This window comes from Notolepis coatsorum, assembly GCF_963971535.1.
Source record: "Notolepis coatsorum genome assembly, chromosome: 19".
NCBI lineage: Eukaryota > Metazoa > Chordata > Actinopteri > Aulopiformes > Paralepididae > Notolepis > Notolepis coatsorum.
The window spans coordinates 86845174-86859262 of NC_140183.1; the positions used below are offsets into that span (position 1 = coordinate 86845174).

Consider the following 14089-nt stretch of genomic DNA (forward strand, 5'->3'; position numbering starts at 1 on the left):
TCAAATGAACCCGGTTTTGGCGTATCTGGGATAGAAAGGACTGGATCTCTTGTTCAAACTCCCTGAACACACTCACCATACATCTCCTCTCCAGCCTCCTCCTCCCCTGGCTGGCTGTCTCTCTTTCCTTCACTCCTCCCCTCCTTCCCTCCCTCCCTCTCTCCCTTCAGGGGGCTTAGCCCCGTCTGTTCCTGTGTCACAAAGATTTCCCCCATCTCTCTCTCCTTCCCTCTCTTTCTCCCTGGTTCTCTCTCTCTCTCTTCACTGCACCTTTCAATAATGCATTAGATGCAGGGGGGGGTGAGAGTGAGCAAGACTCCACGCCAAAACAGTAGAAGAAAGAGAAAGCGACAGGAAGAGAGAGAGAGAAGAGGAGAAGAGAGAGCAGACACATCTAAACACTATTGTCATGTACAAGTGCAAGATGGTTTGATGGAAGACTGTGTGAAGAGAGGGAGGAGAGGAGGGATAGAAGGAAAGGAGTGGCGTCTGGATTTGTGTCATTTTTTCCCCTCTTCCCTCTCATATCAATCTGAAGTCCATATCCCTCTGTAATGCTGAGGTGAGCTTAATAGAAGAAGTACACTGTGTGTGAGAGAGATGGAGAGAGAGAGAGAGAGAGGGAGAGAGAGAGTCATTAGTCTAATGGACCAGTACATTCACTGCATCCTAAAACATGTGACCAAACTAACAGCAAACATTCAACTGTGCCTTTCTTATTACTGTATCCATGTCTGTTTGCTTTTTGAATAACTGGTAAAGGATGGTATTATATCAATAATTTATAATGTAATAAGTAACCATGGATAATTGACAATAAACACTAGGCAGTCCAGACTTGGGCTTGTTATGGGCAGAAGAACAGAGATTAGAACAAAATAAACTAAATGTAATTAAATCCACTGATCAGCCCTCCATCTCATTTACTGCACAACGATCAACGCTGACATAGAAACAATTGCAATTAAAAAATCTCATTATTCTCCTTTTAGCTGTACATTATTTAGCAATACATAGCTAGAGATGTACACTATGGATCTATGTGATGTTTGTCTCAGTCCCAGTTGTGTTAGCAACATGTGATCCCTCTGTTGTCATAGCAGAATACCCCATGAAAATAGCTGGCAACAGAAAATATAAATTTTCTCTTAAAATAACGTCATGTATGAATATGAATCAATTAACCTAAATATTAAGCAAGCAGCAAACCGGTCAATCAATCTGTCTTTATTGCCAAGTAGTTTACACATACAAGGAATTTGATTTGGTCGACTGGTGCAATATTAACGGACAGACACAGTTAAGGTAGAATAAAATAAAATTGAATATAAACTAAATTCAAATAGAAGTACAATATAATATACTGTGAATAACAATATGCTGCAATGAATAGGAAAAGCCCGTTCTACTCACAGAATAGTATTCCAACCACTATGACTCCAATAATTCCCATCATGATCATCATCTGAAAGGAAGAGACAAAGTGAGATATTGTGTTTAGTTTAATGATGCACTTATATCTCATGAACCATGATTATTGTATTGTATTGTATTGTATTGTATTGTATTGTATTGTATTGTATTGTATTGTATAATAAGGATTTGACATGAGGAATAACATGAATAGCACGCATTCACATACTGTAGAGTACAGAAGACACACACACACACACACACACTCTGTTTGTGTTTAATTGTACTGTCTGTCATTATCTTATTTGTGTACCTGCTTAGGTTGATTGTTTTCAGCTTATGTATGTGTGTACAGTATGTGTGTGCGTTGTGTGTGTGTGTGTGTGTGTGTGTGTGTGTGTGTGTGTGTGTGTGTGTGTGTGTGTGTGTGTGTGTGTGTGTGTGTATATATACTGTGTGTATATATATATATATATATATATATATATATATATATATATATATATATATATATATATATATATATATATATATATATATATATATATATATATATAATGTATATGTATATATGTATGCATTTGACTGTACTGTATAGTATTTCTATGTTCAGGACTAGTGGCCCACCTAGGCTCGCCATCAACACTGAAGAAGGAACACTTGTTCTGAAACATGTCGTCTGTATCCGGCTGCAATTAAAATTTTCGAAACCTGAGAGTGCTGGTCCGGCTTCCTGCTTTATTCTACACCTAGATGCTTCTAATGGAGATCCTTAAATAAACATAAACATGCACGTACTGTATGCATGTGTGTGCACGCGCACACACACACACACACACACAATGTATACCTTGCTTGAAGCATATCCATACATTCATTAAAACCAACTAACCGGCACAATACATTTAAAGTCATCTGCATTTGATTTGTTATATAGTTAGCGATCCCTTTAGTATGTCCAAGTCTATAGTGATGCAGTGAGACCTCCAGCTGTGACAGGCTCCCTCCCCACACTCCCTGGAGCGTCCCCTCACCCCTACACAGCAGCTCATTAACAGATTAACAGTGTGTGTGTGTGTGCGTGTGTGTGTGTGTGCGTGTGCGTGTGTGTATGTGCATGCGTGTGTGTATGTGCATGCGTGTGTGTGTGTATGTGCATGCGTGTGTGTGTGGACAGACGCTGTGTATCCGCCTCAGTGGACCCCAGCTTGGCACCGTGGGTGGGTGCAATGAAACGCTGATTTGTGGATCTGACTCACGTTAAGGCACCCATTAGCCACACACAGGCCTACATGACTATATACACCCAGAGCCGATCCAGCCTACAAGCCAATCAAGTACTGTGCCTATTAGGGACCCCACCTCCCTCTACCCACCCACCCACCCCCCCCATTGTGAAAATAGGAAAATGTGATAAAGGTAAAACATAAATAAATAAACTAGCTCAGTTTATTATAGTAATTTAAATGTTAATAAACATTTAATTCTCTCCATTTGTTGGTTCTATGTTTAAATCAAGGTTGGATTCAAAGAGAAAGATGGGGGGGGGGGGGGTAAATTCTCGCTAAGGGCCCCCAAAATGGCCTGGATGCCTCAACACACAACTCTAATGGGCATATTGGCAACTCTGGGTTACTTTGAATCGAAAGCAACCTGGTTGATGTACCGTTGACATGCTTTACCTTGCAGTTCTTCCACCAATACTTGTTCTTGAGTTTGGCTGCACAGCTCTCGAACTGGGAGGCTCCGGCCTGGAGAGCGTCCGCCCTGTCGTCCAGCTCCGACAGCTTCTGGTCCCTCTCCAGTACTTTGTCCACGTTCACCCTCATGATGTCCACCACCTGGAGGGGAGAGGAGAGAGGGGGTGGGAGGCAAGAGAGAGGAGAGAGGGGTGGGAGGCAAGATAAGAGAGGAGAGAGGGGGTGGGTGGCAAGAGGGGATAGGAGAGAGGGGGTGGGAGGCAAGAGGGGATAGGAGAGAGGGGGTGGGAGGCAAGAGGGGATAGGAGAGAGGGGGTGGGAGGCAAGAGGAGAGAAGAGAGAGGGGGTGGGAGGCAAGAGGAGAGAAGAGAGAGGGGGTGGGTGTCAAGAGGGGAGAGGAGAGAGGGGGTGGGAGGCAAGAGGAGAGAAGAGAGAGGGGGTGGGTGTCAAGAGGGGAGAGGAGAGAGGGGGTGGGTGTCAAGAGGGGAGAGGAGAGAGGGGGTGGGTGTCAAGAGGGGAGAGGAGAGAGGGGGTGGGAGGCAAGAGGGGATAGGAGAGAGAGGGGGTGGGTGTCAAGAGGGGAGAGGAGAGAGGGGGTGGGAGGCAAGAGGAGAGAAGAGAGAGGGGGTGGGTGTCAAGAGGGGAGAGGAGAGAGGGGGTGGGAGGCAAGAGGAGAGAGGGGGTGGGAGGCAAGAGGAGAGAAGAGAGAGGGGGTGGGTGTCAAGAGGGGAGAGGAGAGAGGGGGTGGGAGGCAAGAGGAGAGAGGAGAGAGGGGGTGGGAGGCAAGAGGAGAGAGGGGGTGGGTGGCAAGAGGAGAGAGGGGGTGGGTGTCAAGAGGGGAGAGGAGAGAGGGGGTGGGAGGCAAGAGGAGAGAGGGGGTGGGTGGAAATAGGGGAGAGGGGGTGGGAGGCAATAGGGGAGAGGAGAGAGGGGGTGGGTGGCAATAGGGGAGAGGAGAGAGGGGGAGGGTGGAAATAGGGGAGAGGGGGTGGGAGGCAATAGGGGAGAGGAGAGAGGGGGTGGGTGGCAATAGGGGAGAGGAGAGAGGGGGAGGGTGGAAATAGGGGAGAGGGGGTGGGTGGCAAGAGGAGAGAGGGGGTGGGAGGCAATAGGGGAGAGGAGAGAGGGGGTGGGAGGCAATAGGGGAGAGGAGAGAGGGGGTGGGTGGCAATAGGGGAGAGGAGAGAGGGGGTGGGAGGCAATAGGGGAGAGGAGAGAGGGGGTGGGTGGCAATAGGGGAGAGGAGAGAGGGGGCGGTGGCAATAGGGGAGAGGAGAGAGGGGGTGGGTGGCAATAGGGGAGAGGAGAGAGGGGGCGGGAGGCAATAGGGGAGATGAGAGAGGGGGTGGGTGGCAATAGGGGAGATGAGAGAGGGGGTGGGTGGCAATAGGGGAGAGGAGAGAGGGGGTGGGTGGCAATAGGGGAGAGGAGAGAGGGGGTGGGAGGCAATAGGGGAGATGAGAGAGGGGGTGGGTGGCAATAGGGGAGAGGAGAGAGGGGGTGGGTGGCAATAGGGGAGAGGAGAGAGGGGGTGGGAGGCAATAGGGGAGAGGAGAGAGGGGGTGGGTGGCAATAGGGGAGAGGAGAGAGGGGGTGGGTGGGTGGCAATAGGGGAGAGGAGAGAGGGGGTGGGTGGCAATGGATCAGGGAGGTTGAAGATAATCCTTATTGATGCAGACTATTAAATCTATAGGAGATTCAGAATGAGCAAGTAGCCAGATGTCCATTTGCAAATTGCAATGGCAGCACAGTCCATTATGTCAATAAGGCCTCTCACCCATGCTTTCAAATGCTACTGAGGCAGCACTGTTGTGTTTACCTGTTCCCTAGTCCAGGAAATGGGCAGTGGTACAGTGGATTGAAAACACCAGTAATACACTACCAGTATGAGCCCTACATTTCAGCCATTGATCGGGATCCCAGTTGTTGCAAGACTCTTGACATAATTGCATCTGTGTCCCCCGTCTATGAATCTGGGGACTGGCCCGTCCTGGTCCGATGTGACGCAGCTCACCTCTTCTACTTGAGCCTGTGTTTGCTGTAGCCGGCGGTTGCTGGTGGTGTTGGGTGGGCCGGGGGGAGCGCCATCAGGTCCTGGAGCGCCAGGGGCTCCGGCTGGGGCTGCGGCATCTGGGGCAGGGGCAGACCTGGGAAGGAAGAGGACAGAGGAGGAGGAGGAGGAGGAGGAGGAGGAGGAGGAGGAGGAGGAGGAGGAGCGGGGGAAGGGGAAACACATTTACATTTAGATCATTCATCGCAAGCTTGCATCCTGCTGCATAGAGCGCCCTGCGTGGAAGCCGACCCGACTGCTCCTGAAATAAGGGAACGAATTGAGTGTTTGCAGCAGATAAAGTAGACTGTCAACGATGAAGTACAAACAGCGTGAGGTGAACGGGGCGCAGGAAACAGGATGTGAGGAGGAGAGGAGTGAGTGGAGAACAAGTGGGGGAAGGAATAGGATGTGGTCAAATTGAAGGGGATTGAAAGATGTAAATGTCTAAGAGGAGGACAGCAATGGAGTGTATGGCCCGTGGGCATGAGGAAGTCAGCTATACAGTAGATGTGTGAGTGAGGACATACTATAGGTGTCAAGAGGGAACAATGGCATATGGGTGGGGGATAGAATCATCAGCCAGGTAACCAACCCAGGCGGCTTCATGATATTAAGGGCTATGATGACTTGAAGAAGGAGTAGCAGTGCGCAGGGAAATGGTGAGTGAGAGCTATAGCAGGGGAAGGGGGAGGGGGTGCAGGGGGTTGAAACGGACTGAACAAGGTCTGCACCGGACTGTTGCCTCCAGTGGGGGCGCCAAATGGACAATTCTACAACTGCTAAAATATTAATTCCTAGAATGTTGGAAATGAACGTACCGTAAAACTGAGTTCAAAACGTAGGCTATACGGGCCTACTGTAGGCTAGGGGGATAGCGGACATCTGTCCACTATGGCCTTCGTATGGTAACATATCCATGCAGACAAACAGGGTATTTGCCGAACCACTGAACAATCAATAGTTTGACATCAATATTCTTAATTCATTTGATGCCTTTTAAAGTCCTGAGAACCATCTGGCTCAGTCAGGGGTTCTGTTCTACAGCATCTATAAATACATACATTCGCTGTAACGTAGAATGAATAACTCGGTTAAACTGTAAAACTTGATATTGAGAGGAATCCACCATGATGTGGTCTATATTATTTAGTGATGCTGGGACGGGAAAATTCACTTGCGTCAGCAAAATCCAGCAAGCCGAAACAGATCAATATAGAGAAGAAGATCCCAGAAGAAAAACAAAAAAAACACAGCGAAGACATAATTTCCCAAATATTAACACAACGTGTGTTGAGAAATGTGTCCGCATTATAATATATAAAAAAAAAAACGAGGAACACAGAAAACCCGCATTAATACTTACATCTTCTATGCAGCTGTTTGGAACTGACTCACGGACAGCCTGGAGGGGGAGATGATGGGGTGTACGAGGAGGGGGGGCTGAACGGGGGAAAGCAAGATCACAGAAAAAGAGACGGGGATTTCTAGGCTGTGGTCCAAAAAACAAATTCCAAAATTCCAATTAGGCCAGTGATTAAAGTGCCACGCTATTAACAAACCGAGGCAGGGGATGTTGGTGCAGTAGGGCTAATCTTCATCACTGAAGCATGCCTACCGCAATACCCAATAATAACTCACTCGGAACACCGCGACCAGGTCGCAGAAATAGAAAGGATGGTAGCAATCTTAAGATAAAAGCACTTGTTCTATCCTATTATCCGGTCGAGATAAATCCAAGGAAGTTTACTGGTTGATGTCTGCAAGATTGTGATCCAGTTAGTCCAACGGATGCTGAGGAGAGAGACGCTCTGAGCTGGATGCAGAAACAATGTGGGTTGTTTGTTTGTGGATATCTTCTAAAAGCTGAACACAAGGAGATGCTTGCAATAGCACAAAAAAAAACGTCCAGTCACTAAAATTCAATTAGTTTGTTTTTTGTTTTAACCCCCCCTCTGTGATTTCTGTCACCGGCGAACGTGTGCGCGTGCAAATCTCTCGGTGCGTCGTTTTGTGGTTAAGTGCGCTAGTTTCGCTCGCGTGTATGTGATGGAGGCACTATACTGCAATAATGCGTCGCTCCCCCGCTCTCCTCCAGTTGGACTCGTATAACGACGGTGCGGTACCTCTCTCTCTCCCACCCCCTCCCTCCTCTCTCCCCCACCCCCTCCCTCCCCTCTCTCCCACCCCTTTGCTCTCTCGCTCCCCCCACTCTCTCTTCCTACACTTTGCAGTACTGCAGCTTTCTGTGTGTGGGACACTGCGGTACAGTGGTATAGCGTACAGAGTGTTGACTCGACTGTCCCCCCCCCCCCCTCTGGTCTGGAACCGATCTGTAGTCAGTCTCATCTCCACCTTCCCCTTTACAACAGTATCTTCATGGATTTTAATTAATTCACCGCTCTGCCGGCAACCTAAGCTCCATTCACCTTTTTTCTTTACTCTGGGAATGCGCGCACATGACGGCACGGCCCTAGTAATGATGAGTACATTAAGTGGAGCTAGTCCTTTATCTGCATTGATGTCTCTGTGCCCGGCGTGCGTCCTTCAGGTGGACAAACGGCTTCAAGTGAAGAAACATGTTTGTTGCAACCTATATAGAATTTTAAAAAAATTATAAAATAAAACTTAAGAAAGACATGTATATCAGTTCAGATCATGAAAATTCTCTGAATAACTGTACAATGAAATCAATCAATTAATTAAATGTATATGGGATACTTTATTGTTCAGTTATACCACACAAGTTATTAACACTTTATCATTGCCCCGTTTCAAAGTCCATTTATCTGTAAATCATATCAAATGGCGGACATTCAAAAAAAAATCCAAACGTTCAAGTCGATAAGAGTCCAACATCAGTATTTGCTTTTCCAGCCGTTCTTAGTTAAGTCCCAGTGACTGGTGGGCTGTAGTATGCCCTCCAAGTCGTTTCACTTACAGCAACACCACAGGTCTAATTTAGCAGAACCTTTGCTGAACATGCGTGTCTCGTCAGTACTACAGATTGGAAATGGCAACGCTGCATGGATATTTCTGTTTTCCAAAGTCTGGATTTCAGGATTCCCTCCATCAAAATGACATCTATATTTTAGAAAATTTAAAGTTAGGGGTGAGGCAGGGGGCCAATAGAGAGCCACCACCTGCCTGATTTCAAACATATCTGCCCCAGGAATTATAATAAAACACAACATACTTGTGCCCTAATGATAAGGATAAAGGCTCAATGAAGAAACCCAATCCCCTTGCCACACATCTATGCTCAGTTTATTCTTGAGGACTGAGAATGATAGCCTCGTTTTGACACGGTGAATGCTGAAATCCAGACTTTGGAAACATCCGCACTAGGACTGCGCCATACCATAGCGTTCACGATAATACCAGTATAAATTTGTACACGAAAAGAAGAAAAGTGTCACATCATGATATCAACGATATAGTGGCGTGATGACATGGCCTAGACGCGTTCGTGTGTCACCATTACCGCAAATTACCCAGAAATCTTGTGATATTATTTTAAGGCTAGTATCGCCAAACCCCCTAAATCCGCACAGCGTTGCCATTTCCAATCACTAGCACTGACACTTTTTTAACGGTGCTGCCTTCCTTGAACATACACATGGATAATTTAGAAACAATGTCAGTGTAGAGCTTTGCGACAGCATGACATAAACACCAGACTGGCCTCCCTCCCTCTGGTGCTTATCGACAGCGGTTGGTTCGGTCACAGCTCAGCGGTGCTTTCCGTAGCGGTTGAAGCGGCTGTAGAGGAAGCGGATCCTCTTCTCCAAGTTGTGTCTCTCTAGAGTCATCATCGTGTCTCCCACCATCCTCTTCTTCCTGATGAGACGCTGCAGCTCGTTGCCTTTGAAACCCCTGACCCAGATGGGGCCCGTGATGAGGTCCCGCGGATGGGCTTTGAAGTCCCCTGCAGAGACAGTGAGTGTGCGTGAGAGAGAGAGAGAGAGAAGGGGGAAAGAATGGAGATACAGCATGGGAACAGGTAAGGGTGGACAAACATGGCCAAGTTCATTCCACAAACGTTGACATTTTGCAAGAGGTTGGACCCACTTCTTGTACCAGCTTTGCTGTTGGAAAACAAGGTCACAACTTTCCATAACTGTAATTCATGGTAATTCATTTCCCTCCCAACCTTTACAAACAAGACGGACGTAAAGTAATCATTTACACTACAGCGGCAAAGTACAGTAGGTCGAGTGCGTCTCCAGTTTCAAATTCCTGGGAGTCCAAGGAATGTACAAGAATGCTGTATATAATATAGCCTACATATTTATTCTTACCGTATATATATATCTATCCACCTGTCTGTACATACTCTGCACATAATCCTTTTACATATCTGTAGATACTATATCTGTACATGTCCCTTACCTACTCTTACTAGTTACGCTGCTGGTCATTATACCTGTATCACTGTGTACATATTGGTATTACAACTCTGTACATACATCTGATTAGCACTAGTCCCAGTAGTCCTAATTTATTATATTTTAATCACCTGTACACATTGTATATATTACTATTGCACTTTACCGTTACATTTGCACTCTGGTTAGATGACAAAACTTATTTTTGTCGTACTGTACTTGTGCTGTATAATGATGACAATACATTTGAATCTAATCTAATATATATGGTCAATCAAGTTAAAATAGTGTATACAGTCCCAATAACAGAAAGCCAGTAGATGAGTGGTCTTGGCGATCAAGTGGTGATGTTCATTCTGATTGGGCCTTTTATAGGGACCGGACAACTTTGACATTTAAAACTTTAGTTGAATTTTAGTCATCTTATTTTTCTTCAGAGAGCTAGCTACATGCCAATGGCTACAGTGAGGAATACTAACAACGCCAACATTCCATTGCAGGCAAACTGAGGGGAAATATAGATAAATCTCCTCAAATAATATGACAAGCATCTTCTGAAGAACAATATCAGACAAATTCAAAATGTCAACATATCCCATCAAAGCTTTGGTCTGGTTAAGTGAACTCACCCAGAATGCCTATGTTGTCATAAACTCCATACATGCTTCTCTTCTCAGTCCACCTGTCGACTGTCTTCAGCGGCGGGACGGGACACGTCCGGGCTGGACAGCACGTACCTGAACAAAACCCAATGCTTTAGGTCAGTCTTGGGACAAGTGCCTGTCTTTTATGTGTGTACTATAATAATGTTCATGAATGAATTAATGAAAACTTTATTTAACAGATTGCAGAATGGGTACAATACAGTACGGCTCAATACACACAATTGTTAAGGGGATGCAGACCAGAGAAAGACGTTTGTCTTGTTTACATCAGGGTCCCCCATTTTCAATTCATAGTGACATTTATGACATACACAACAACATACATTAATATATAACACCGTCAAAGGAATACTAAACACTGTAGCTAAGTGGTTTCATGGTTTCATGCATTACTCTCACCTTGATCCTAACGTAAACCACTAACTAGCGGCAACTTTACTTACCAGTAGATATATGTCTAGCTGTTTGGAGGCGAGTCACATTGGACTGGCAGAAGGACACTCCAACTTTCAGAAACCTTCCCAACACGGACATGGCTTTAGGTATCTGCAAAACAAGTCAAATCAGATACTTAGCTATAACGGCGAATGTCGGGTTTACAGTGATCATCGCCAGTTAGCTAAATGTGTATAATCTGTGGATGCATCTGCTATCCAACCCAACAAGTGAGTTGTATCAGTCTCTTCCTTGATCTGACCAACGTTAGTTAGGTTAAAACGTTAGCATGGTCAGTTAACGTCAGACGTTTTGTTAAGTCAGTCAACTTACTTTCGATTAATCGACGTGATTACAAGAATTATAAATCAAAGACACATAATGATAGCTAGCGACGCTAGCCTAGCGTTAACAGTTTGATAATGTTATTGAGGCTTTGACATGATCACTGGCCGCTTCCATTTTACAATATATCCCAGAATGCATAGCGCACTTACCGTAAACTTGTAGAAAACGTGCACAATTATTTGGGAACCTTGGAAGGCAACCCTCATTTCCACCACTAGAGGAACCTTTGTATAATGAGGTGGGCTGACCCAAACCAAACAGGACCACATGCAAAGTAGCAAATACTCCACAAATGAAAACAACGAACATTTTAATAAAACATTCTGAACGCTATTTTAAACGTCCAAACATAAACTGTTTAGCAAACATAATTACCTCTACAATAATTAGTTAAAAATGGTTGAAATGTGTTTATAATCTCAATACAAATTAAAAAAAAAAAATCCTTTGAAACAAAGTGAATCATGCTTATTTGTATGGTAAATGTGGTGGGAGGGTAGGAACCATCATTTCTAGTTTCAGTGTTCAGGGAATCCAGGCAGTTTTTATCTTGTGACTCTTTATATATTCAATACAAAATATATAAATATATTATACTTTATTGTATACTGTATATAGCCTACTTACTTTACATACTAACTTTGTAGGTCCAAATGAATACAATTGCATGAGAAAGATGGAAAAAAATATTTCACATATATGTTTTATAGAGATAGATTCTTTATTGTCCTTCAAGGGAAATGTGTTGCCACAGTCATGACACATACAGTAACAAACACACATGCCTATTATCCATATATCTTTACATCCACATTGATTGATTGATTGAAAAGTTTATTAACAGATTGCAGAATGGGTACAGTACAGTACAGCTCAATACATTACATAGGCGGCGCGTATATTAAGGCTAGGGGGGCTATGCCTACCCAGAATATTATGCTCGGAATCTTGAAATGTATATAATATGCGCAGGCTGCTGGCTAGTGTGTGTCTTGTGCTGCAGCCGGCTCGCTGGCCGAGGTGTCAACGACGAAGGTGTCTGTGGCAGCGTTTAACATTCCAGGTATACAGGCAGTAACCAATCACGCATAGGCTCAGGTTAAATAATGTGGCCAATCACATCATTCACATGATCATCCTGAATCTGATCCCGCAGGCAGAGTAAAGCAAACATCTGTGTTCTGAATTTCAGCCCGCCGATCGCTAGTAGAGAAGCGTGGAGAGGCATAACTAGCGATCACCTGAGGCTGTATGTTGTTTTATCTTGGCAAACAAGGGCTTGCTCTAAGAGGACATGATGAGAGTGAGTTCATCAAATCGTGGAAACTTTTTAGAGCTACTGTATGTACATTGTTTTCAAAGCATGATGAGATCGAACAATGAATGAACACTACACAACAACAACCACCAAACGCACATAGCACACACATCCACACGCACACACCCACTTTAAACAAACACACTGTAGCACCCACTCCGCACACTTTATATTTATTGATGAAGGATTGCACTACAACTCGTACACCTTACTGTAAATTGTACCTCATCCCATTTCTGCTTTGCACTAGATAGTACTGTACATTAGTACACTGCATAGTATTGTATATTATATGGTAACTCAGAACATTGTACATATGTCTATACCGAACACTGTGACCTCATTTTCTTCTTCTAAATTACATGCTATACTATGTTATTTGATACTATCTTGTCTAGCACAGTCTCTGGAGCGTAACAGTAAGAAGCATTTTGTATGAAAGTATTCTGTACTTCTGTATGACAACTATTAAAGAAACTTGAAACTTGAGATCTAAATTACGAAAAACTTTCACTTCATTGCAACTTGTGATTCAATTCTCACCAAGACGAAACGTCGCATTTATCTGCATTAAGGTAAGACAATGGTTCATATATTATTGGATGCCTTCATTTGAACACTTAATTTGCACTATATATAAATGAGTGGGGCTCGCTGTAGTATAGCCTAGTAGTGTGTGTGTATATGAAATCAGAACCTGGACAGTTTGCGTGCAACCAAAAATAAAAGGTCAAATTTTTCTCCCGCTGCGCGCGAGGGGCGTCCCCAATACAGCCTACCTAGACCTGAAGCCCATTCGCCGCCTATGCATACAATTGTTAAGGGGATGCAGACCAGAGAAAGACTTTCATCTTGTTTACATCAGGGTCCCCCATTTTCAATTCATCATATGACACACACAACATACAGATAGACAGTACTGCTACATCTATACATTTATGACATACCAGATTTGCAAATACAGTACTGTTTGTGATACAAAAAGTGTCCAGAAAAAGAGTGTATATACATTTGACATAGAAACTGTACATTGGAGGAGGTTGGGTAGGTGGGGTGGGGTTGGGTGGGTGGGGCTGTACATTGGAGGTGGGGGGGGGGGGGGGGGGTTGGGTAGGAGGGACGACGACACTGTACACTGTACATTGGAATACTGACAAAGCCATACTTGGTCTTTACTGTACAACTGGGTTAGGTCATTTGTAGGGGCCAGTTTCGAATTGCAGTCTCCCGTAGGTGTTCTTTGAGAGTGTTTTTGAAAGTGGGTAGTGATTCACATTCCTTTTTTTTTTTATCAATTTTTTTTATTATTATTTATTTACATGAAACAAGACAACACATTAATCACAATCACAATACACAGAACTTCACAGGAAAATAACAAAAACAATAATAATACAGAAATAACAAATTATAAATTATAAAGACAAAAAGAAAAGAAAACAGAGTTCAACCTTTTTAAATTTTTTAATTCAAGGGGTACTATCTAATAAATAGTGATTCACATTCCTTTACAGCTTTGGGTAGGGCGTTCCACATTGATGTGGCATAATTGCGAAACGTGTTTAGTCCCTTGTTTGAGCCGAATCTGGGTTTAACATGATTTGTGGAGCTCCCTCTGGTGTTGTGATCGTGGTATTCACTGACCTTTGGGAAGTATTTTGACATGTACATGGGTACCTTGGTCGTGTAGTGTATCTTTTGACATGTACCCACACATAACTATATACATAAATCCATACAAGATGCAGAACGGATAACCAGCAGCACATACA

General features: G+C 44.3%; 2 protein-coding genes across 2 annotated transcripts; both read right to left on the minus strand.

Annotated features, from left to right (window-relative positions):
* Positions 1-1405: 1405 nt before the first annotated feature.
* On the minus strand, positions 1406-6565 carry vamp1b (vesicle associated membrane protein 1b; the record flags this gene model as incomplete). The annotated part of the gene is made up of 4 exons (XM_084336760.1): positions 6530-6565; positions 5128-5260; positions 3096-3254; positions 1406-1465 (listed from the first exon to the last, which is right to left on the minus strand). Coding segments are annotated over exons 1-4 (354 nt in total). The 5' UTR covers positions 6532-6565.
* Positions 6566-7861: 1296 nt separating this feature from the next.
* mrpl51 (mitochondrial ribosomal protein L51) lies at positions 7862-11124 on the minus strand. The gene is made up of 4 exons (XM_084336391.1): positions 10985-11124; positions 10660-10762; positions 10181-10288; positions 7862-9091 (listed from the first exon to the last, which is right to left on the minus strand). The coding sequence occupies exons 2-4, from the start codon at positions 10748-10750 to the stop codon at positions 8895-8897; spliced, it is 396 nt and encodes a 131-aa protein (XP_084192517.1). The 5' UTR covers positions 10751-10762; positions 10985-11124; the 3' UTR covers positions 7862-8894.
* Positions 11125-14089: the final 2965 nt, after the last annotated feature.

Coding starts and splice junctions, on each gene's coding strand:
- mrpl51 (XM_084336391.1), bottom strand. CDS start 10,750: ATGTCCGTGTTGGGAAGGTTTCTGAAAGTTGGAGTGTCCTTCTGCCAG. Junction 10,289..10,659: donor AGCTAGACATATATCTACTG/GTAAGTAAAGTT, acceptor GGTTTTGTTCAG/GTACGTGCTGTCCAGCCCGG. Junction 9,092..10,180: donor TGACAACATAGGCATTCTGG/GTGAGTTCACTT, acceptor CTGTCTCTGCAG/GGGACTTCAAAGCCCATCCG.